At 40.4% G+C, this 25,478-nt stretch overlaps 1 protein-coding gene across 2 annotated transcripts; it reads left to right on the forward strand.

The window, feature by feature from the left end:
- The first annotated feature begins 1,483 nt into the window (after positions 1–1,483).
- Positions 1,484–25,478, forward strand: LOC118386965 (adhesion G protein-coupled receptor F5-like). 2 transcript variants are annotated; one of them, XM_035775012.2, is made up of 20 exons: positions 1,484–1,684; positions 4,006–4,109; positions 4,540–4,588; positions 15,747–15,905; positions 16,062–16,229; positions 16,355–16,378; positions 16,470–16,628; positions 16,773–16,928; positions 17,035–17,070; positions 17,270–17,293; positions 18,306–18,400; positions 18,698–18,759; positions 19,781–19,893; positions 20,190–20,371; positions 20,519–20,689; positions 20,770–22,131; positions 22,331–22,372; positions 22,470–22,520; positions 24,347–24,407; positions 24,524–25,478. In XM_035775012.2, exons 2-20 carry the CDS (start codon positions 4,008–4,010, stop codon positions 24,574–24,576), a joined length of 3,069 nt encoding a protein of 1,022 aa, XP_035630905.2. In that variant the 5' UTR covers positions 1,484–1,684; positions 4,006–4,007; the 3' UTR covers positions 24,577–25,478. The 2 variants fall into 2 exon arrangements, with proteins under 2 accessions (XP_035630905.2, XP_035630906.2); XM_035775013.2 differs by lacking the exons at positions 1,484–1,684; positions 4,006–4,109; positions 4,540–4,588; positions 15,747–15,905 and having other exon boundaries at positions 16,071–16,229; positions 16,595–16,628.

A 25,478-nucleotide genomic window follows, 5' to 3' on the forward strand; every position in this document is an offset into this window, starting at 1 on the left:
TATGCAAAACATCCTTTCTGAATTTAAAAGTAATCCTTGAAGTAATCATCTAGTTTTTCAAAGTATCTGTAGTCTGATTACAATAGTTATTCTGATAACGTAACAGATTACAGTTACCATTTTTTTTGTAATCCATTACAACCCTTACTCCCCAACCCTGGCCCCTACTGGAAACATCACCTTGATAGCCATCTCAAAAGCACACTTCATAATCAATCAATGAATCAATCAAATGTTTTTATAAAGGCCTTTTTACATCAGCAGATGTCCTAAAGTGCTTATACAGAAACTCAGCCTAAAATCCCAAAGAGTGCAGATGTAGATGCACAATGGCTAGGAAAAACTCCCTAGAAAGGCAGAAACCTAGGAAACCTTCTGGCTGTGCAGAGTACATGGCCATATCTTTCATCAAGATGATCAAACGTTCATAGATGACGAGCAGGGTCAAATAACAATCACAGTGGTCATAGAGTGTGCAACAGGTTAACACCTCAGAAGTAAATGACATTTGTTTTTTCATAGTCAAGCATTCAGAGGTCGAGACAACAGTTGTGGTGGAGAGGGAGACAGAGGGTCAAAACAACAAGTTAGCATGTCCGGTGAAGAGGTCAGTGTTCCATAGCCGCAGACAGAACAGCAGAAACTGGATCCGCAGCAAGACAAGGTGGACTGGGGACAGAGACAGTCAGGTAGTCCTGAAGAATCCTAGAGCTTAGGTCCTCTGGTAGAAGAGAGAGAGAGAGAGAGAGATGTGAGAATTTTAGAGAGTATGCTTAAGATCACGCAGAACACCAGATAAGACAGGATAATTACACCCAATAGGATCGACTGATCCTAGCCCCGTGGCACATAGACTATTGCAGCAGAGATACTGGAGTCTGAGACAGGGTGCACAGGAAGATAATTTCAGTGACTCAACCCATTCAAGTTGTGTACAGCGAAAAATCCTGGCACAACATGGTGCACCCCTCCCAGGGACAGCATGGGAGACAACTAGAAACCCAGTGACTCAGCTTCCAAAATAGGATCAGAGGCAGAGAATCCAAGTGAAGAGAGGGGAGTCAGCAAGGGTTGTTCATCACTCCACTGCCTTGTCTTTCACCTTTGCACCTTGGGGCTAGACTACACTCAATTTATTTGAACCTTTATTTAACTAGGCAAGTCAGCTAACAGTTAACTGCCTGTTTAGGGGCAGAAGGACAGATTTGTACCTTGTCAGCTCAGGGATTTGAACTTGCAACCTTTCAGTTAGTAGTCCAGCTCTCTAACCACTAGGCTACCCTGTCACCCCTTTAGCAGGGGAGAGATCAGTCTTCAGTAAATGCTTAAAGGTTGAGACCGAGTCGACATCTCTCACATGGATCGGCAGACCATTCAATAAAAATGTTGCTCTATAGGAGAAAGCCCTGCCTCCAGCTGTTTGCTTTGAAATTCTTGGAAGAATAAGTCTTGCGTCTTGTGACCATAATGTATGTGTAGGTATGTACTGCAGGACCAAATCGGAGAGAGAGTTGGAAAGGGAAAGGGCAATATCTCGTCAGTTGTACAACTGAATGCATTCAACTGAAATGTCTCTTCCGCAAAAACCCAACCCTTCTGAGTCAGAGTACAGTGGCAAATTGGCAAGAGACACACAGAAACCTTTTTGCCCTTCCTTGAGAAGTCAATTTAGAGAGTCGGAGAGGTAAGATAATACATTTACTTTTCACGTTTTATATTGAAATGATGTAAACGATTTGATTGAGTTCATTTTTAAGTATGACCTTTCACAGGGTTCAGGTGTAAATATAAATGTAATATTTGTTCAAGGTTTAACAATGTGAATACAGAAGAGTAAATGAAGGACTCTTAGACAACATATGATGTTTGTGACACTGTGTCACGATTATTAAAATAAGTAATCTTTCTCATATCTTATTTGTACATACAGCTGAAGTCGGAACTTTACATACACCTTAGCCAACTACATTTAAACTTAGTTTTTCACAATTCTTGATGTTTATTCCCAGTAAATTTTCCTTGTTTTGGGTCAGTTAGGATCACCACTTTATTTTAAGAATGTGAAATGTCAGAATAACAGTAGAAAGAATGATTTATTTCAGCTTTAATTTATTTCATCACATTCCCAGTGGGTCAGAAGGTTACATTCAATCAATTAGTATTTGGTAGCATTGCCTTTAAATTGTTTAACATGGGTCAAACATTTCGGGTAGCCTTCCACAAGCTTACCACAATAAGTTGGGTGAATTTTGGCCCATTCCTCCTGACAGAGCGGGTGTAACTGAGTAAGGTTTGTAGGCCTTCTTGCTCAAACACGCTTTTTCAGTTCTGCCCACACATTTTTTATAGGATTGAGGCCAGGGCTTTGTGATGGCCATTCCAATACCTTGACTTTGTTGTCCTTAAGCGATTTTGCCAAAACTTTGGAAATATGCTTGGGTTCACTGTCCATTTGGAAGACCCATTTGCAGTCAGGAATTTTTAACTTGTCTTGAGATGTTGCTTCAATATATCCACATCATTTTCCTACCTTATGAAGCCATCTATTTTGTGGAGTGCACCAGTCCCTCCTGCAACTAAGCACCCCCAAAACATGTTGCTGCCATCCCCGTAATTCACGATTGGGATGGTCTTCTTCAGCTTGCAAGCCTCCCCCTTTTTCCTCCAAACATAACGATGGTCATTATGGCCAAAAAGTTATATTTTTGTTTCATCAGACCAGAGGACATTTCTCCAAAAAGTACAATCTTTGTCCCCATGTGCAGTTGCAAACCGTAGTCTGGCTTTTTTTTAATGGCGGTTTTGGAGCAGTGGCTTCTTCTTTGCTGGGCGGCCTTTCAGGTTATGTTGATATAGGACTTGTTTTACTGTGGATATAGATACTTTGTATCTGTTTCCTCCAGTATCTTCACAAGGTCCTTTGCTGTTGTTCTGGGATTGATTTGCACTTTTCGCACCAAAGTACGTTAATCTCTAGGAGACAGAAAGCGTCTCCTTCGTGAGCGGTATGACGGCTGCCTGGTCCTATTATGTTTATACTTGCGTACTATTGTTTGTACAGATGAGTGTGGTACCTTCAGGCGTTTGGAAATTGCTCCCAAGGATGAAACAGACTTGTGGAGGTCTACCATTTTCTTTCTGAGGTCTTGGCTGATTTCTTTTGATTTTCCCATGATGTCAAGCACAGAGGCACCGAGTCTGAAGGTAGGCCTTGAAATACATCCATGGGTACACCTCCAATTGACTAAAATTATGTCAATTAGCCTAACAGAAACCTCTAAAGCCATGACATAATTTTCTGGAATTTTCCAAGCTGTTTAAAGACACAGTGAACTTAGTGTATGTAAACTTCTGACCCACTGGAATTGTGATACAATGAATTGTAAGTGAAATAATCTGTCTGTAAACAATTGTTGGAAAAATTACTTGTGTCATGCACAATGTAGATGTCCTAACTGAAATGCCAAAACTATAGTTTGTTAACAAGACGTTTGTGGAGTGGTTGAAAAACAAGTTTTAATGACTCCAACCTAAGTTTATGTAAACTTACGTCTTCAACTGTATGTAGTAGACAGATCCAGGAGTGCATGCTATGTGCATCATTTTGAGCATGAATTTCAGATTAAATTGCATTTATTGCGATTGGATCAGTATGTACAGAAAAGATAAGTTAATATATTCACCAAAATGCAGCAGAGACGTGACCAACCATTTGGTCAGTCATATGTTTCCTTCTTCATCAGACCGCAACAATGTTCTTCTTAGCATTCCAATTAGGTTAATGAATATTACTAAGTAACATAATTAAGAAAACAGCCCATAAATACCTCAGCTGTCACCATAATTGGTGCTTATTTAGTTGTGTTTTATTGTATAATTTGTTTTGCAACCATGCTATCTCACAATCTGTACACCATCTGATATTCCATTGGGGTAAAAATCTCAAATGTGTAATACTGACTGTATGATGCTTTGTTTTGTATATCTTATGCTATATTCATACAGATATGGCCTCACCAAAGACAGTTTGGTACTTAAGTGTCCTCTTGGTATTTTGCTCTCGTCTGGAAAAACAAGATTGCTTGGAAACTCCAAATGTAACATCAGAGGTAAGAGGCCAGTAAATATGGACTTAAACTAAAAGAAAATGTTCACAAGGCAATTTAAAGCAATGTCAGAGAAATACAATATTGTTTGAGCTACATATCTTTAGGTGTATCACTATTAATATAATATGTTTCAAAACAGATTTGTTTGTTCGTTCCATTGGTGCAACTACAGCATGTATACATTATAATTACACAAACAGCACAGTTGTGTAACTGTATCCACATTGTAATAACACTGCACATCCCTGTGAATCTACCATGCCAATACATAGGTCGCAGTTGTAAATGAGAACTTGATCTCAACTGGCCTACCTGGTTAAAAAAAGGTGAAATAAAAACAAATAGGGGAATTTTCTGAGTGTTAAAACACATACTTCATTTGACGCAATGATACAAATAATTTTTTCAAAATTAAATCTATCTTTTCCAGGAATCACCCACTGATGGATCACAAGATCCTTCTGGAGAAAAGCGAGAGGGTGAGTCAGCTCAAACCTACATGTCTGCCCCCATAATGTGCCTTTAGACACCTTAGAAAATGACAAATAAAAATCGTATTTTTATGCTCACACAAATCCGAAATTATTAAAACATCATTATTTATCTCACTGCCCTTTGCCATTGGATATTTGTTGTGTGCAGGATATTTGTTGTGTGCAGGATATTTGCTGTGTGCAGGATTTTTGCTGTGTGCAGGATATTTGCTGTGTGCAGGATTTTTGCTGTGTGCAGGATATTTGCTGTGTGCAGGATTTTTGCTGTGTGCAGGATATTTGCTGTGTGCAGGATTTTTGCTGTGTGCAGGATATTTGCTGTGTGCAGGATATTTGCTGTGTGCAGGATATTTGCTGCGTGCATGTTTTTATTTATTTCTTACATTTCTTAAATGCCCAGATAAATCTACCCTGATTTATTTGATATTGACAAATGTTATACATAAATATTCTGCGGTTGGTGTTTTTTGTAATGATTTAAGTGACCATTGTGTTGTTGTTGCTGTTAGAAATACTAAGGTTCCTAAGACAAACCCACTTTTTATTCGTAAGATAAATTTGAAGTGTTTTAATGAGCAGGCTTTTCTCCATGATTTGTTTTATTTTGACTGGAGCAAGATTGAGTTTATCCCTGATGTTGAAACTGCCTGGAAATTCTTTCATTCATTCATTCATTCATTCATTCATGTTCATTCATTCATGTTTTTTTCCAAATAGTAAACAAGCATGCCCCATTCCGCAGGTTCAGGGTTAAAGGGCGGGATAATCCATGGTTTTCTTCTAAGCTGTCATGTATTATTCACGACCGTAATCTAGCTTGGGCTAAAGCGAGGAAATCATGTTCTGATGCTGATTGGCTTATGTTTAGGCAGTTACTAAACAAGTGTTCTTTTCTTCTCAGGAAGGCCAAGTCTGAATATTGTATGTCTGTTACCACTGATAACCTGAATGACCCTAGAAAGTTTTGGAAGGCTATTAAGTCTATGTCTGGTAACAGTAATGTTAATTAATTACCGTCATGTGTTTTGAAGGACTCTGTTGCTGTGTATGACAAAACTGAAATGCTGAATTGTTTCAATGAGCACTTTGTATCATCTGGTAGACTGTTTGATTCAGTGTCCTCTGTCTCTGTACAACCTTGTGTGGATGAACCAGTGAGAGCTGGTCAAACTTGTAGCTTTTTGCCATTCTCAGTGCAGGTGGTACATACAGCCTTGAAATCCTTAGATCAGAGAAAGCCTGCAGGTCCTGATCTTTTGGGATCCTTGCTTTATAAATCTGGCAGCTGATTTCATAGCTGAACCACTTACATATCTGTTCAATCTAACCCTGGAATGTAATGAAATTCCAAAGATCTGGAAATCAGCATTTGTCCTACCACTTTTAAAAGGGGGAGATCCAACTCTTTTAAATAATTATAGGCCAATCTCAAAGCTGTCAACCCTGGTGAAAATACTTGAAACACTTGTGAGTGAACAGCTAAAATAGTTTTTATTTACTAACTATATTTTATCAATGTACCAATCGGGCTTCAGGAAGAAGCATAGCACAATTACAGCAGCCATGAAGGTTTTAAATGATATCACTGAAGCCCTTGACAAAAAACAGCACTGTGTCTCACTTTTTATTGATCTCTCCAAGGCTTTTGATACAGTTGAGCATGCTATACTTAGGCAGAGATTGTCGAGTGTAGGTCTTTCAGAGCATGCAGTTGCATGGTTTGCTATCTACATTTACATTTACATTTAAGTCATTTAGCAGACGCTCTTATCCAGAGCGACTTACAAATTGGTGCATTCACCTTATGACATCCAGTGGAACAGCCACTTTACAATAGTGCATCTAAATCTTTTAAGGGGGGGGGGGTGAGAAGGATTACTTTATCCTATCCTAGGTATTCCTTAAAGAGGTGGGGTTTCAGGTGTCTCCGGAAGGTGGTGATTGACTCCGCTGTCCTGGCGTCGTGAGGGAGTTTGTTCCACCATTGGGGGCCAGAGCAGCGAACAGTTTTGACTGGGCTGAGCGGGAACTGTACTTCCTCAGTGGTAGGGAGGCGAGCAGGCCAGAGGTGGATGAACGCAGTGCCCTTGTTTGGGTGTAGGGCCTGATCAGAGCCTGGAGGTACTGAGGTGCCGTTCCCCTCACAGCTCCGTAGGCAAGCACCATGGTCTTGTAGCGGATGCGAGCTTCAACTGGAAGCCAGTGGAGAGAGCGGAGGAGCGGGGTGACGTGAGAGAACTTGGGAAGGTTGAACACCAGACGGGCTGCGGCGTTCTGGATGAGTTGTAGGGGTTTAATGGCACAGGCAGGGAGCCCAGCCAACAGCGAGTTGCAGTAATCCAGACGGGAGATGACAAGTGCCTGGATTAGGACCTGCGCCGCTTCCTGTGTGAGGCAGGGTCGTACTCTGCGGATGTTGTAGAGCATGAACCTACAGGAACGGGCCACTGCCTTGATGTTAGTTGAGAACGACAGGGTGTTGTCCAGGATCACGCCAAGGTTCTTAGCGCTCTGGGAGGAGGACACAATGGAGTTGTCAACCGTGATGGCGAGATCATGGAACGGGCAGTCCTTCCCCGGGAGGAAGAGCAGCTCCGTCTTGCCGAGGTTCAGCTTGAGGTGGTGATCCGTCATCCACACTGATATGTCTGCCAGACATGCAGAGATGCGATTCGCCACCTGGTCATCAGAAGGGGGAAAGGAGAAGATTAATTGTGTGTCGTCTGCATAGCAATGATAGGAGAGACCATGTGAGGTTATGACAGAGCCAAGTGACTTGGTGTATAGCGAGAATAGGAGAGGGCCTAGAACAGAGCCCTGGGGGACACCAATGGTGAGAGCGCGTGGTGAGGAGACAGATTCTCGCCACGCCACCTGGTAGGAGTGACCTGTCAGGTAGGACGCAATCCAAGCGTGGGCCGCGCCGGAGATGCCCAACTCGGAGAGGAGGATCTGATGGTTCACAGTATCGAAGGCAGCCGATAGGTCTATAAGGATGAGAGCAGAGGAGAGAGAGTTAGCTTTAGCAGTGCGGAGCGCCTCCGTGATACAGAGAAGAGCAGTCTCAGTTGAATGACTAGTCTTGAAACCTGACTGATTTGGATCAAGAAGGTCATTCTGAGAGAGATAGCGGGAGAGCTGGCCAAGGACGGCACGTTCAAGAGTTTTGGAGAGAAAAGAAAGAAGGGATACTGGTCTGTAGTTGTTGACATCGGAGGGATCGAGTGTAGGTTTTTTCAGAAGGGTGCAACTCTCGCTCTCTTGAAGACGGAAGGGACGTAGCCAGCGGTCAGGGATGAGTTGATGAGCGAGGTGAGGTAAGGGAGAAGGTCTCCGGAAATGGTCTGGAGAAGAGAGGAGGGGATAGGGTCAAGCGGGCAGGTTGTTGGGCGGCCGGCCGTCACAAGACGCGAGATTTCATCTGGAGAGAGAGGGGAGAAAGAGGTCAGAGCACAGGGTAGGGCAGTGTGAGCAGAACCAGCGGTGTCGTTTGACTTAGCAAACGAGGATCGGATGTCGTCGACCTTCTTTTCAAAATGGTTGACGAAGTCATCTGCAGAGAGGGAGGGGGGAGATTCAGGAGGGAGGAGAAGGTGGCAAAGAGCTTCCTAGGGTTAGAGGCAAATGCTTGGAATTTAGAGTGGTAGAAAGTGGCTTTAGCAGCAGAGACAGAGGAGGAAAATGTAGAGAGGAGGGAGTGAAAGGATGCCAGGTCCGCAGGGAGGCGAGTTTTCCTCCATTTCCGCTCGGCTGCCCGGAGCCCTGTTCTGTGAGCTCGCAATGAGTCGTCGAGCCACGGAGCGGGAGGGGAGGACCGAGCCGGCCTGGAGGATAGGGGACATAGAGAGTCAAAGGATGCAGAAAGGGAGGAGAGGAGGGTTGAGGAGGCAGAATCAGGAGATAGGTTGGAGAAGGTTTGAGCAGAGGGAAGAGATGATAGGATGGAAGAGAAGAGAGTAGCGGGGGAGAGAGAGCGAAGGTTGGGACGGCGCGATACCATCCGAGTAGGGGCAGTGTGGGAAGTGTTGGATGAGAGCGAGAGGGAAAAGGATACAAGGTAGTGGTCGGAGACTTGGAGGGGAGTTGCAATGAGGTTAGTGGAAGAACAGCATCTAGTAAAGATGAGGTCGAGCGTATTGCCTGCCTTGTGAGCAGGGGGGGAAGGTGAGACGGTGAGGTCAAAAGAGGAGAGGAGTGGAAAGAAGGAGGCAGAGAGGAATGAGTCAAAGGTAGACGTGGGGAGGTTAAAGTCGCCCAGGACTGTGAGAGGTGAGCCGTCCTCAGGAAAGGAGCTTATCAAGGCATCAAGCTCATTGATGAACTCTCCGAGGGGACCTGGAGGGCGATAAATGATAAGGATGTTAAGCTTGAAAGGGCTGGTAACTGTGACAGCATGAAATTCAAAGGAGGCGATAGACAGATGGGTAAGGGGAGAAAGAGAGAATGACCACTTGGGAGAGATGAGGATCCCGGTGCCACCACCCCGCTGACCAGAAGCTCTCGGGGTGTGCGAGAACACGTGGGCGGACGAAGCGAGAGCAGTAGGAGTAGCAGTGTTATCTGTGGTGATCCATGTTTCCGTCAGTGCCAAGAAGTCGAGGGACTGGAGGGAGGCATAGGCTGAGATGAACTCTGCCTTGTTGGCCGCAGATCGGCAGTTCCAGAGGCTACCGGAGACCTGGAACTCCACGTGGGTCGTGCGCGCTGGGACCACCAGATTAGGGTGGCCGCGGCACACGCGGTGTGGAGCGTTTGTATGGTCTGTGCAGAGAGGAGAGAACAGGGATAGACAGACACATAGTTGACAGGCTACAGAAGAGGCTACGCTAATGCAAGGAGATTGGAATGACAAGTGGACTACACATCTCGAATGTTCAGAAAGTTAAGCTTACGTAGCAAGAATCTTATTGACTAAAATGATTAAAATGATACAGTACTGCTGAAGTAGGCTCGCTGGCAGTGGCTGCGTTGTTGACTTTGTAGGCTAGCTGGCAGTGGCTGCGTTGTTGACACTACACTAATCAAGTCGTTCCGTTGAGTGTAATAGTTTCTACAGTGCTGCTATTCGGGGGCTAGCTGGCTAGCTATCTGTCTGATAGAACTCAGTGCACTCAATTTGATGGGCTTATGTCTGTTAAAAACCTCTTAGAGCTACCCCTCTACTTTTTTCAATTTCTGCCTGAAGACATACCCAAATCTAACTGCCTGTAGCTCTGGCCCAGAAGCAAGGATATGCATATTCTTGGTACCATTTCAAAGAAAACACTCTGACGTTTGTGTAAATGCGAATTGAATGTAGGAGAATATAACACAATAGATCTGGTTTAGATAATACAACGAAAAAAAAATATATTTTTTTCTTTTTATTGTTGTATCATCATCTTTAAAATGAACAAGTTAAAACAAACATTCAGATAGGATGATTGGGACAATTTCAGTGAAAAATATAAGAGGGCAGCAGTACTTGTGCAAAGTTTCAGAATGATAACTTCCAAAATGAGTGTGCAACATGACATTTATCATGAAGTCACCCAGGTGTCCCACACAAGTAGCCCAAATGTACTCAAGTGGCCAAATTGGTGAAGGTATACATTTTGAAACAAATAACTATATACAAAATGCCAAAATGGTATTCTAATACACAACCCCCCAAAAAAAAAAAATTGAGAAAAAAATATGAAGGAAAAAAATATGAAGGAAAAAAAATATATATAAATTTACAAAATAACATGGGTAACTATTAACACACTTTCAATATTTGGAAGACCCCCAGTCCTCTATCAAATCAAATTGATTTATATAGCCCTTCGTACATCAGCTAATATCTCAAAGTGCTGTACAGAAACCCAGCCTAAAACCCCAAACAGCAAGCAATGTAGGTGTAGAAGCACGGTGGCTAGGAAACTCCCTAGAAAGGCCAAAATCTAGGAAGAAACCTAGAGAGGAACCAGGCTATGAGGGGTGGCCAGTCCTCTTCTGGCTGTGCCAGGTGGAGATTATAACAGAACATGGCCGAGATTTTCAAACGTTCATAAATGACCAGCAGGGTCAAATAGTAATCACAGTAGTTGTAGAGGATGCAACAGGACAGCACATCAAGAGTAAATATGAACAGTTTAGAGTTCCATAGCCGCAGGCAGAACAGTTGAAACTGGAACGGCAGCCAGGCCAGGTGGACTGGGGACAGCAAGGAGTCATCATGCCAGGTAGTCCTGACGCATGGTCCTAGGGCTCAGGTCCTCCTCAGAGAGAGAAAGAGAGAATTAGAGAGAGCATACTTAAATTCACACAGGACACCGGATAAGACAGAAGAAGTACTCCAGATATAACAAACTGACCCTAGCCCCCCGACACAAACTACTGCAGCATAAATACTGGAGGCTGAGACAGGAGGGGTCAGGAGACACTGTGGCCCCATCCGATGAGACCCCCGGACAGGGCCAAACAGGAAGGATATAACACCACCCACTTTGCCAAAGCTTGACACAATATTGTGCTGCTGATGCCAGGTGCCATAGCAGTCTCTTTCTGCAGAGGGTCACCAAGCATGTGGCACTGGTGATGGGGGACTTCATTTTGAAAAGAACATAGCGACGCCTCCATGCTGTGCCCTTTTGGCCCTGAGGCACATCCATGCCTGCAGAAATACATTTGGGCAGATGAACACCACTTGTAGCAGGAGCTGGATGAACAAGCTTCAGGGGGGGATGGACACCTTGGCCCTGGGGGCTGCCACTCGGAGTCAGTGTCACTGTGAAAGAAACTGTTCAGTTAGAATAGTTTCACATATGAGCCCTGTATCAACAGGTATAATAAACATATATATATATAGAGTACAGGGAACATAAGGTTGAATATATTATTATAGACCTGCTAGATCTACTGTCTCTTTTATATTATGACATTTCAGCTAGATCTACTGTCTCTATTATATTATGACATTTCAGCTAGATCTACTGTCTCTATTATATTATGACAGACCAGCTAGATCTACTGTCTTTATTATATTACAACAGACCAGCTGTATCTACTGTCTCCATTTCACTTTGGCCATTACTGTGGGCCTGCCCTCCCCTCATTTCATGTGGGTTGGGGTGGGGCGGCAGACACACGCATCTCACATTTCATTACATTACATTTTTATATATTGCTTCTAAAAATAAACCACAAATAATATGTTATATTATTAATTTCAAACAAGGGCATTAGCATGAGAAGAACTTACCAGTCCAAAACGATGTCCTCTCCGTTCAAAGAAATATTTCTCCACTTGGGAATCGCTAAATGAATCGTCCTACAACAATCTCTGACTCACTTTTCCAATCAATTTATTCTAAAATTGTGTGTACATCTGTATATCTAGACCTTTTTTTTTACCTTTCCCTGACTTAGTCGCCATACTGATTGATATATAAACAGCTGAATATGCGAAACAACGCTATGTGTAATATGCATTGATCCTTCCGGTATGAAACTTCAATAGCGAATGACTCTCTTTACGCTGGAGTTTACTACATGGATTGGTCTTGCAAAACACAAACATTACCTATTGCCGTTTACCTCAGCTCATTGGCTATCTACCCAGCTAGATTTCAAGACAATCAGTGGTCATTGGGTTAAAATACAGTCAATCAACGAAACAGCGAGCAAATCATTGGTGCACAATGATGTCATTACTTGTTGTCTTCAAAACGGTTTCTTTCAGTCAATACGTCCCACGAAATGACCCATCAGGTTTGGTTGTGTTACAAACAAACCAGTTGATTGCAGTGAAACCAAACATGACTGGAAAAGTCGCGTTCTGTGTGGGTATTTACCTTGAATGTGTTGTCGAAAATGGAATGAGACGGAATTCACGACACAAGCGGTCCACAAAATGTTTCGTGTTAGGCTATAAAAACTGATTTTATCAAACAAAAAATCATCCATTGTGTAACAATGAGCATTGGGATTGCAAACAGACGAAGATCGTCAAAGGTAAACTATTTATTTTAATGCAGTTTGTGATTTTGTTACGCCTGTGCTGGTTGAATTTTTTTTTTTTTATGGGGCTCTATCCTCAGATAATCACATCGTATTCTTTCGCAGTAAATCCGCAGTTGGATTAGCAAGATTCTAGGCTTTCGATACATGTGAGACACTTGTAATTTCATGAATGTTTAATATGACTATTTATCTAGCGATCACAGTATGTTGTGGAATTTCAGCCCGCTACCGGGTTCTGTGCTCAGAGAGGTTAAATTGTCTGTCGTTAATGGTGTGCCCCAAGGCTCTGAACTTGGTCCTCTCTTATTCACTATTTATATAAATTATTTAGACAAAAATGTCCAAAATGCGCAACTTCATTTTTATGCTGATGATACTGTTATTTACTGTTGTGCCTCGTCTCTTACAAAAGCTTTCCAGAACATGCAAACTGGTTTTTATACTGTTCAACATACCTTGTGTCAATTGAAGCTTATCCTCATTATACTTTTTACCTTAGCAATGATTATAAGACGACACACTAAGCCTAACCAATAGTTCACAGTCATGGCAGTGGTATATCAACTGGCCCAGCTGTTAGTCCATCAGCCCATTCTGCCAGTCAAGTCATTCGAGAGAACATGTCCAAAAACTAGACTATCTGGACTGACAAAACTAAACTAATGGTGTTTTCTAAAGCAAGAAATAGACCTCTGAACCTTTCACCTACTACTACTACCTGTCAGGGAAAGGAGATTGAGGTTGTAACCTCATATAAATATCTTGGAATTTTATTGATGATGGCCTATCTTTTAAATTGCATATTCAACAACTTACAAAAAAATTGAAGCTGAAATTGGGATTTTATTTTAGGAATAAGCCCTGTTTTTATTTTGAAGCCAGAAGGAGGCTAGTATCAGCTACATGTATGCCTTTACTAGACTATGGGGATATTTTATATATGAATGCTTCCGCTCAGGATTTGAGATCAATTGACACCCTTTACCATGGTGCTTTGAGATTTATTTTAAACTGCAAAACCCTTACGCACCACTGCACTTTGTATACCAGGGTTGGCTGGCCTTCTCTAGTCACTCGTAGGATCAGTCACTGGTATACTTTTATTTACAAAGCCATTTTGGGTTTACTACCGTTTTATTTGGGCATTTTTATTGTTCAGAAATGTGGTGGGTATTCTCTTCGTTTCCTGGACGTTATCCTGCTAACTGTTCCAAATGTCCGAACTGAATTTGGCAAAAGAGCTTTTATGTACTCTGCGCCATCATCTTGGAACACCTTACAAAATACTTTTAATCTGGAAGAACTTGTCCCGATTGGTATTTTTAAATCACTGATGAATGATCTTGAGACTGATTCCCTGACCTGTCAATGATTTTAATTTGCTGTTTTTGATTTTGTTATACTCTTGTGAATTCTATGATTTTTACTAGATTACTTGTAGTTTTTCATGTTGTTTGTCTGTATTTTTGTAATAACTTGGTGCTGCCTATCTTGGCCAGGACGCTCTTGAAAAAGAGATTTTAAATCTCAATGAGCCCTTCCTGGTTATATATTTAACCTTTATTTAACCAGGAAGGGCTCATTGAGATTAAAAAAAAAATATATATATATATATAATTTGTTTAAATGTACAGTACCAGTCAAAAGTTTGGACACACCTACTCATTCAAGGGTTTTTCTTAATTTTTACTAGTTTCTGCATTGTAGAATAATAGTGAAGGCATCAAACATATGAAATAACAAATATGGAATCAAGTAGTAACCAAAAAATAAATCAATATATATTTTAGATTTTAGATTCCTGAAAGTAGCCACCATTTGTCTTGACGACAGCTTTGCAAGCTCTTGGCATTCTCTCAACCAGCTTTACCTGGAATGCTTTTCCAACAGTCTTGAAGGAGTTCCCACATATGCTGAGCACTGTTGGCTGCTTTTCCTTCAGTCTGTGGTCCAACTCATCCCAAACCATCTCAATTGGGTTGAGGTTGGGTGATTGTGGAGGCCAGGTCATCTGATGTAGCAATCCACCACTCTCCTTGGTCAAATAGCCCTTACACAGCCAGGAGGTGTTGGGTCATTGTCCTGTTGAAAACCAAATGATAGTCCCACGAAGCGCAAACCAGATGGGTGGCGTAACGCTGCAAAATGCTGTGAAAGCCATGCTGGTTACATGAGCCTTGATTTCTAATCAATAAAGACAATGTTACCAGCAGAGCACCCCCACAACATGACACCTCCTCCATACTTTACGGTGGCAAATAAACATGCAGAGATCATCTGTTCACCTACAGTACTCTGTGTCTCACATGGACACGACGGTTGGAACCAAAAATCTAAAATATGGACTCATCAGACCAAAGCACAGATTTCCACCAGTCTAATGACCATTGCTTGTGTGTCTTGGCTCAAGCAAGTCTCTTCTTAGTATTGGTGTCCTTTAGTAGTGGTACCTCTGAACAGCTGATGTTGAGATGTGTCTGTTGAACTCTGTGAAGCATGTATTTGGGCTGCAATCTGACTTGCATTTAACTCTAAGGAACATATCCTCTGCAGCAGAGGTAACTCTGGGTCTTCGTTTCCTGTGGTTGTCCTCATTAGAGCCAGTTTCATCATCATTTTCCAGATTGACTGACCTTCATGTCTTAAAGGAATGATGGACTGTCGTTTCTCTTTGTTAATTTGAGCTGTTCTTGCCATAATATGGACTTGGTCTTTTACCAAATAGGACTATCTTCTGTAAACCAACCCTACCTTGTCACAACACATCTGATTGGCTCAAACGCATTAAGAAGGAAAGAAATGACACAAATTAACTTTTCACAAGGCACACCTGTTCATTTAACTGCATTCCAGGTGACTACCTCTTGAAGCTTTATGAGAGAATGCCAATAGTTTGCAAAGGCAAAAGGTGGCTACTTTGAAGAATCTCAAATACAAAATGTTTTGGTTACTACTTGATTCCACGTGTTATTTCATATGTTTGACATCTTCACTATTATTGTACAATGCAGAAAAGTGTAAAAACAAAGAAAAACTCTGGAATGAGTAGGTGTGTCCAAACTTTTGACTGGTATTGTATGTATATTTATTTTTATGGTCCACAAGAATTGCACTTCAGGGAACAATAAAGATTTTTTTTAATTAATTGTTTCCACAGTGACAGCAACCCTCATTGAGAAAGTTGGTGAAGTTGAGTTGGACATCTATAATATTCCACTTGAAGACATACATTACCTAAAGTTCCATGTGAAAAGTGTCACCTACCCCATCCTTATCTCCAGTGTGTTAAATGTAACAGACATGAACATTACTACTGGTAAGAGTTTTTAATTGTTCTTTTTTTCTTCATTTTATAAAAGGTTCAAGACCTACAGGGCTCATGTGTTAGTAAAGGGTGTATTTAAAAAACTAACTTGGACGTTGTTGGCATCTCCATGTTGAGGATAATCAGTCCACTACCCTCCATTCACAGAATGCTCCTCAGACCCCAGTGCATTCAGGTGCAGGTGTGAGGACCAGTATAGTTGGTCATGTGACCAGTGTTCCTCCTATGGGTCCTGTGATGAGATCGTTGATGGCAAAATACGTGGATGCCTAAATAACTATCCTTCTGATGGAAAGTTCTGTCAGCCAATCACAAGTAACTATTTGATTCTCACTTCCACTTGGTGTTTGACATTGTACCTGTTGTTGTAGTTGTTTTTGGCAACGTCTCCCAGCTGCGTAATTCTTCTTGGTGACATGTCTTTTACCTAATCCCAACAGATCCAAGTCCAACTACTACAGCAGGTATTCCAAGAAGTTACTCAAGCAGTAGATTACATTTACTGAACATAATAGACATGCTTGTCATGATTTATTCAATTGTAATTTTCCATAGAGCCATCAACCACTTATGGGGAAATTATTGAAATTGAGTTGGACATGACAGATATTTCAGCTACATTGATAGATGTACTTAGGGCAAGTGTGAATGGCCTGACCTACCCTGTCCTGATCTCCAAGGTGTTAAGTGTAACAGAGGTGAACTTCACTACTGGTAAGAGATTTCTGTTGCTGTTGCTCATTTGAGTTTTAATTCCTTGTGCATTGTAAAATATATTCAACAACTGGTTCAGATATTTTCAAATAGTTGCTCTCACAGATGAGGATGATGTTCATTCCACTCTCCTTTCATTGACAGCATGCTACCCAAACAACACATGCAGATGTGAGGATCAGTATGGTTGGTCATGTGTCCAGTGTCTCTCTTATGGGTCCTGTGACAACATCACTGATGACTCCTGTGGATGTATCAAAGCCATTCCTCCTTATGGACCGTTTTGTCAGCCAATCACAAGTAACTGTTTCCTTACCACCTCCACTGTGCTAGTTTAATCAATGTTTATGTATTCGTTCAGCAACATTTAAACTCTAAGCTTACCCCTATCTCCTTTACCACATAGATCTGACGGCTTGTCCAACACCATCTCCAACACCAGGTATGAGACAATTATTCATGACTATTTAATTAACAAACATTTTACTGTACTAATTAAAGTCTTACCAAGAGGAACTTGCCATAGCGTTATTCATAGTTGTATATTTACTTGAGGCCTACAGCTGAAAGACAAAAATCTGTGAAACAGGTTAGAGAACCAGCCATCATCATAATCATCTCACATTTCTCTGCGTCCACAGCTTTGCCAGCAGAAGAGGAAACAAGTACTGGTTTTACACAATAATCTATGTATTTCAAATGCATGTAACAGTGTCAAAAATCCACTGACCTGTTCAGATGTGATTTTGTTTGGGTTATCTTTTTTTGCCTTTATTTAACTAGACAAGTCAGTTAAGAACAAATTCTTATTTTCAATGACGGCCTAGGAACAGTGGGTTAACTGCCTTGTTCAGGAGCAGAACGACAGATTTTTACCTTGTCAGCTTGGGGATTCAATCTCACCACCTTTCGGTTACTAGTCCAACGCTCTAACCACTAGGCTCCCTGACCACTAGGCTATCTCAGAGTATTACACAATTAACAAATTATGGCTTGTGTATGGAAAGTAATTTACATCTTCAAAAATAGATTCTCTGTTGGTTAATTAAATATATTTAAAAGTCCATGACAAATAACTTGAGCACTCCAACTCCTGCCGTAACAAGTAAGTTCCTTATTACATGTAGTTACGGTACAAAACTACTCTGTTAAACTAAATGTAATCATTCAGTGATACACAGCAATGTCAGTAAAGTAAATACTTTTACGTGTATGTGCCAACAACAAAACAGTCCACAGCAAGTTCAACAACTCCAACAACCCCTCCAGTACAACATCAAAGAAACAAATCAATAATGTCATTTCATTGGACCTACGGTATTTCCTTGTGGTATTATTGAGTCAGGCATCACCAATATTCCAGTAACACCAATGTGTTATATATCATGTTTTTATGTTCCACTGTACCTCAGTACCAACATAAAAACACAGAAAGTTCAACAACTCCAACAACACCCTCCTTAATTTGACCTATTTCCTTGTTACATGTTTGAAAGAAGTTGGACATCGCCAAAAAAACAGTTACTCTGATGTCTTCATCAAATTGTTTTTCTGTTCCACTGTGCCCTAGTAGGAAAAAAACAAAATGGTCAAAAGCAACCTCAGTTATACAAATGTGTAATTACATTTTTAACTTCCGTATTCTTATATTTTGTTCTGTTTTTTTTTTTTTTTTAGAAAACACACTGAACCTACAATTTACTATGGCTATCACCTTTGACTCTAACTTCAATGATGAAAATAATGCAATGTTCAAAGATATTGATCAAACTGTGAGTATACTATATTCCCTCATGCTTATCACAATGTCCATGTGCTGTAATGTAAAGTGTCAACCTGGACTCAGGGTTAGATGTAACATAGTAAACGTAAATCAGTCTCACTCCATTTAGTATGACAGATTACATTTCGTATGGTATGTATTAATTTGTGGATGTCCATTGTAAATTTGTCATGATATGTGACAAATTACAATTTCTTTGATATGTACCAAATGTTCATTTCATGTCCTTTTCAATAATTTATTTGAAATCACTCTTGATCAATAATCATTTCACTGTCTCACACAGATCAAAGTCATATATAAGAGAAACATGCGAGGCTTCATATCAGCAAAGTTAAATAGGTTAAAGTAAGTTTTGCTCCAGTGTTATTACCTCTATTCAATACTTTATCATTTTATATTATTTCATTTCATGTGCTAATAATTTGAATATTCAAATACTAAATGTCACCTTAAATTTCTCAACGTTCAGTTTAATGTATAATTTCAATCCCAATGTAACAAACTTCTTCTTCGTCTGATGATGAGTAGGAAGGATCGAACCAAAATGCAACGTTGTAAGTGTCCATGATAATTTATTATATCAGAACACAAGAAAATTCCAAATTAGCAAAGTGCAGGAAAGAAATGAAAATCGAAACAGTTCTGTATGGTGAAAACACAGACACAGAAAACAACTACCCACAAACACCAGGTGGGAACAGGCTACCTAAGTATGGTTCTCAATCAGAGACAACGATTGACAGCTGCCTCTGATTGGGAACCATACCAGGCCAAACACATAGAACTATAACACACAGAACAAACATAGAATGCCCACCCCAACTCACACCCTGACCAAACTAAAATAGAGACATAAAAAAGGAACTAAGGTCAGGACGTGACACTCAGGTGATTTTGAGGGATGTATGGGCCATATAATAGTTTCTGCACAAATGTAAAGAATTGAAGGTTGCTGAAATTCTAACAATTTAAACTGTGGTCTAAAATATCCAATATAACAAATACATTTTCAGTATATGCCCCAGAGCCGTGGCGGTTCTAGCTTGTATGGCTCCCTGGGCGAACCACCGTTTTCATGATATTATTGACGTGATGTGCAAATGAGCGATAGAAAACGGATTGTGCAAATGTCACCATTCTAAAAGATGTTGGGCGGACGACCCGCCCCCGGCCCATGATGCCGCCCACGCCCATGTCGCCTATACTTAAATCCTCCACTGCCCCAGAGACAAGAGTTTCTCCTCGAAATGAAAAGGACTTGGGGTTGATGTTATACAGTGTATCTATGGGCTATTTTTGCTAATGTACACATGCATGCTATTCATTTGTGGATATGTTTTCTGATATTTTTTTCTCACATGAATAGGAGTGGAAGTGTTATTGCAGATTTTACTGTTATAACAACAATTGTCGATAATGTGGAAATTGCAAAAGCAAAAGAGGATATTGTCTCAACACTTGGAGAAAAATATAAAATAAGTAAGTACTTGATTAGGTTAGTATTTGGTGGATTTGGTGGACCAAGTTAGTTATTACTTGTCCTGAAATACATTCAAACAGTATTTTGATGAGTTTAAACTGTGGCAGCAGTGATTTTAGATGAATTGTTCATTTTCTTGCTTTTCTGGTGTGCATCAAAAATATTGTCACAAGAATTTCGCTTAAATTCGCCTTCATGTAATCCCATAATTCATGACATGTAATCTACAGTTGTAATATCTATAAGATTACAATTATAAATATTGTATAATTTCACAAATCCCATTGTTCTCTAGGGTTTACCTGCTTGAATAATATGATCTTTGGCAGTGGACAAGTGAATGAGATAGTTGTAGCTGACTGCAAATTGGATGAAGTAGGTCAAAAGACTGCTATTTGTCAAGAAAATGGACATTTTTCAGTTCGGGAGAATAACTGTGTCTTAAAAGAAATTGAAAACCTGTTTTTTTTATCTCAGGTAATATGTTAACATAAAACATATAAAATATACTCTATATGAAAATGGTTTAGTAATGATGGTATTGCCTTGTTACAGTACTATATATAGTATCAATCCTTATATACACTTGTATTGTTTTTCTTTCATCACTTTAAATCCACACAGGCTTTAGTGGGGACTGGTCTTCCAGTTTTTTTGGAAAGACTCCGCAACAGCACCTTTAACCTCCAAGATAGAATAGTTGCATCACCTGCAACTATTTCTACTGTTGTTAATATTCTTAAAAATGTTGCAAATGTGTCCCGAAGTACCCCAATAAACAAACCATTGATGACGGTATGTTGACATCAACAGTTTTACTTTTATTAGGATTTCAGTAATCCTGTACTAATTCTGATTTCTATCTTGATCTCTAGAATTTCCTGGAAACGGCAGGTGTACTTACTTCCAAAGGAGCAAAAGCGTCCTGGGATGTTCTAAACACCAACCTCACCAAAAACGAAAGCTCAGCCTTTCTGGGCACCGTTGAAACACTTTCCAATTTCCTTACATATGACTTTTTTGACATAGAAACGTCAAGGATTATTTTAAACAAAACCACAGTCAACAACTCAATCAACAACTTATTAAATTTAAACTCGTCTGTTCTGATAGACATACCGGCATCTGAAGCCTCCTTCAATTCAATCACCATAATAACATTTGACTCCTTGGATAATGTTTTACCTGCGAGAAACAGTAGCAGTCTGAACAACAGTGTCAACAGTGTCAACACCATCAACGGAAAAGTGGTTCTGGTGAAGGTGAATGGCACAATTAAGAATGTGACGTTCAGTTTTGACGTACTGAACAAGGCACTGGCCAATCCTCAATGTGTTTTCTGGAACTTCAACCTTTTTGACGGCCTTGGAGGATGGGATGATAAAGGATGTGAACTGCAGTCTGAAAAGAATGGCACTGTCACCTGTCACTGTAATCATCTGACGTCCTTCTCCATTTTGATGTCGCCTTCCATTCCAGCTGTGTTTCGAGCTTTGGAATTTATCACTTACATTGGAGTTGGCATATCAATGGGTTGCTTGGTCGTGTGTCTCATCATTGAGATGTTGGTATGGAATGCTGTGACTGGAAACAACACATCTTACATGCGTCATGTCTCTATAGTGAACATCGCCGTTTCCCTTCTGATTGCTGACATTTGGTTCATTATTGGTGCAGCAATTTCCGACAATGAAAAAAAAGATCTTGCTGCGTGTTCCACAGCAACATTTTTCATCCACTTTTTCTACCTGGCTCTGTTTTTCTGGATGTTGGTCTCAGGCCTTTTGCTGCTCTACTGGACTGTCATGGTGTTCTCTCACATGTCTAAACCAGCAATGTTGGCCATCAGTTTTTCTTTGGGCTATGGAGCTCCCCTCATCATTGCTGTCATAACTATCGCAGTGACAGCCCCAGGGAAACAATACATCAGAGATAATGATGGGGTTTGCTGGCTCAACTGGACAGAGTCAAAGGCCCTTCTGGCTTTTGTGATCCCTGCCCTGACCATAGTGGCCATCAACCTTTTGATCCTGATTGTGGTTCTGTTCAAAATGCTGAGGAGAGGTGTGGGGGATGTTACTCAGCCAGATGAGAGAAATGCTTTGGTGGTCATCGCCAGGTGTCTGGCCATTCTGACTCCCTTCTTTGGTACTACCTGGGGACTAGGAGTAGGAACCATGACTACACCAAACAATTTAGGAATCCATATTGTGTTTGCAATCTTCAATTCATTACAGGTATTTAACTCAGTTAAATAACACTAGTAAATAACTGGTCCTCGGTTAAGTGCAATTGTCTTGAAATATTTTTTCTTTTAAATGCATTAAATTCCCGATGGCATGTTATACTAAGTTAAGATTTGGATGAATGTTTACAATTAAATATATACTGAATTTGGTATGGTAATTCCATCCTTCACCATGTTATCATTCAAAGGGATTGTTCATCTTGGTATTTGGAACACTTTTGGACAAAAAGGTATGTTCATGACCCACTTACCTCTCATATTATGTATTGTAATGTGCTTTGTAATGACAATTAATATATTTGATGAACTCCTTGTCTGTGCTTTCAGATCCGGGAAGCTCTGACAGGAAGGTCACAAGTGTCCTCCAACCGCACAAAGGTAAGGGATTTTTTTTCGCGTGCGCTGAAATGCTTACTTACAGGCTCTAACCAATAGTGCAAAAAAAGTTATTGTGTGAACAATAGGTAGGTAAAGAAATTAAACAACAGTAAAAAGACAGGCTATATACAGTAGCGAGACTATAAAAGTAACGAGGCTACATACAGACACCGGTTAGTCAGGCTGATTGAGGTAGTATGTACATGTAGATATGGTTAAAGTGACCATGCATATATAATGAACAGAGAGTAGCAGTAGCGTAAAAGAGGGATTGGCGGGTGGTGGGACACAATGCAGATAGCTCGGGATAGCAAATGTGCGGGACCACTGGTTGGTCGGCCCAATTGAGGTAGTATGTACATGAATGTATAGTTAAAGTGACTATGCATATATGATAAACAGAGATTAGCAGCAGAGTAAAATGAGGGGTTGGGGGGGCACACAATGCAAATAGTCTGGGTAGCCATTTGATTACCTGTTCAGGACTCTTATGGCTTGGCTGACCTCCTCCCTATGGGCTGTCTTGTCGTTGTCGGTGATCAGGCCTACCACTGTTGTGTCGTGGCTGCATAATATAGTTTGAATATGTTTATAATTAAATAATTATGTTATAAATCTAAATTATTTGTTGCTGGCCACAACATGTTTATTACCCTATTGTCTATGCTTACTCATGTGACCATTTTATTGTATTTATGACTTTGTTGAACATGTTAGGAAGTTTACTACCTTTAAGCTAGTATTGAATGTTTTATATTTGTCACGATAATTTTCAATCCCAATGATGATAACTAAACAATTATTTAAGCTTTGACCAATGCCCGAGGTTTGTAAGACCCTGGGTTTAATAATAATTAGGCAAAGACTCAGCTTCTGCAAAAGGCAAGTAAAGTTTATTCAGAGAACGTTCTGAAGTCCATAATACAAAGACATATCATTTTATAACTCCTACCCCCCACCTACTTACACGCACACACCGACTGTAACGGCATTCTTCCTCCTCTTATGAGGAGGAGTAGCGAGAAGGATCAAAGGACCAATGCGCAGTGTGGTAAGTGTGCATAACGTTTATTTTAAGACATAAACTGAACACTATGAAATACAAAACAATAAACGTGAACATGAACGAAACCGAAACAGTACCGTGTGGCAACAAACACTAAACTGGAAACAAACACCCACAACTCAAAAGTGAAACCCAGGCTACCTAAGTATGATTCTCAATCAGAGACAACTAACGACACCTGCCTCTGATTGAGAACCATACTAGGCCGAAACAGAAACCAAACATAGAAAAACAAACATAGACTGCCCACCCCAACTCAAGCCCTGACCATACTAAATAAAGACAAAACAAAGGAAATAAAGGTCAGAACGTGACACCGACACACAAGCAGTAGGGGGATTACACGCACACACAGACACACAAACAGTAGGTGGGATGTGTCTTTCCCCACAGTCCACACTCCTCGTATATCACTACCAAGCTGGCAGTTCCATACCGCTCCCTCCCTCATGAGATTAGAGGGACCTTGACAGTGTCTCTTTCATGTTGTAAGTTTTTGAAAGTTCTAACCAGGTCCGGTCATGTTTAATTTGTTGTCATGTTTAATTGTCCTCTGTGTTTTCTTAGACACACACACACATTTCTCTCCCTTACTTGTCTCGACCAAACCTTATTGGACTTAAGTTTATCAATAGTTACGTTAGTCTAATTTATTCATTACACATGTTACATAATCTAATAATTATGTTTCAGGGTGGAATTCTTTAGTCATTACCTTAAACATACAAATTCCCTTATCAATATTATATTTTCATTTCAGACCACAAGTGCTGCAACATCATCGTCAGGTGGTTTGGGCTTTTTCCGGATACGGAGGAGAAGTAGGTCTATAGTATAAAGCAATACTCTTAGGCAATTGGGCACAACTTCCCATTAAGATGCCCTTATACTAGAGTACATTGTGCCATTGTTTGACCTATTGTTCCTACTGTTCCAGATGTTTTCAATGTTTCAGCAGCTCCAACATCCAGCACTACTGGTGGATCATAGACTTTCATCAACACTTAACTCAATACAACAAATGTGATTATAATGAAACAATCAAAAGGTGTTGCCGCACATCATCAATTGAGGCACTGGGATAGAGTAGCTAACACCTTGAGTGTGACCTTGAAGTGACTGCCACTAAGAGCTGACCCCAACTCTCAGTGACATGATTAGGTGTTATGTCTTACACAAAGCGATTGATTCTAAACTGGTATTTGAACTTTTTATCGGGATTATTGAGTATTATATTGAATAACATGATTATTGTTTTTTTTGTGGGGTGGGGGTGTTTAAATAAGAGTATGACTGTGTAAATGGATTAATCAGCTAACATGAAGAATTGAGATTGTTCCTGAAATAACACATTACATTCTCTCTTTGAATAATTCAATGTTCATTTTGTCACAATTTATATTACGTTTAATTTACATGTAAAAGGTCATATGTTCTCTTGTCTAAGACATTGCTAAAGAATAGTTGTTGATATCATGGATTAAGTCATTATGTGTGTATTCAAATTCTGAGGGAGACTAAAAAGAGGGCAAAACATCCAAAAGATAACGGCTTTACATTGAGCAGAATGTAAGATAGGCACCGCACACACTGATGTACAATGCATTTGTCACAACCGTTGTGCTACAATTGAGTTATTATTCTGTACCAAAATAATAACATGTGTTGAGAAGACACGACACAGTAACAACATTTGTGCAGACAAACTCCATTGTATCACAGAAATATATGTTGTATCACAATTATTGTGTCAAATCCATTGTAGATCAGCTTTATGACCTCACTTATGATCCATGATGTATCTCGTTTTGTCTCTTCATGTTGGCTATTATCAATTTACATGTTGCGTGCATGCTTTGCTTTTTTATTTAAATAAAATGTGGCAAACAGCA

The sequence above is a fragment of the Oncorhynchus keta genome, chromosome 8 (genome assembly GCF_023373465.1).
Source record: "Oncorhynchus keta strain PuntledgeMale-10-30-2019 chromosome 8, Oket_V2, whole genome shotgun sequence".
NCBI lineage: Eukaryota > Metazoa > Chordata > Actinopteri > Salmoniformes > Salmonidae > Oncorhynchus > Oncorhynchus keta.

Bases quoted from the DNA above. Each gene is read 5' to 3' on its own strand.
- LOC118386965 (XM_035775012.2), top strand. From the start codon at position 4,008: ATGGCCTCACCAAAGACAGTTTGGTACTTAAGTGTCCTCTTGGTATTT. The intron at 4,110-4,539 runs GTAAGAGGCCAG...TATCTTTTCCAG, and splicing joins CTCCAAATGTAACATCAGAG to GAATCACCCACTGATGGATC. The intron at 24,408-24,523 runs GTAGGTCTATAG...CTACTGTTCCAG, and splicing joins TTTCCGGATACGGAGGAGAA to ATGTTTTCAATGTTTCAGCA.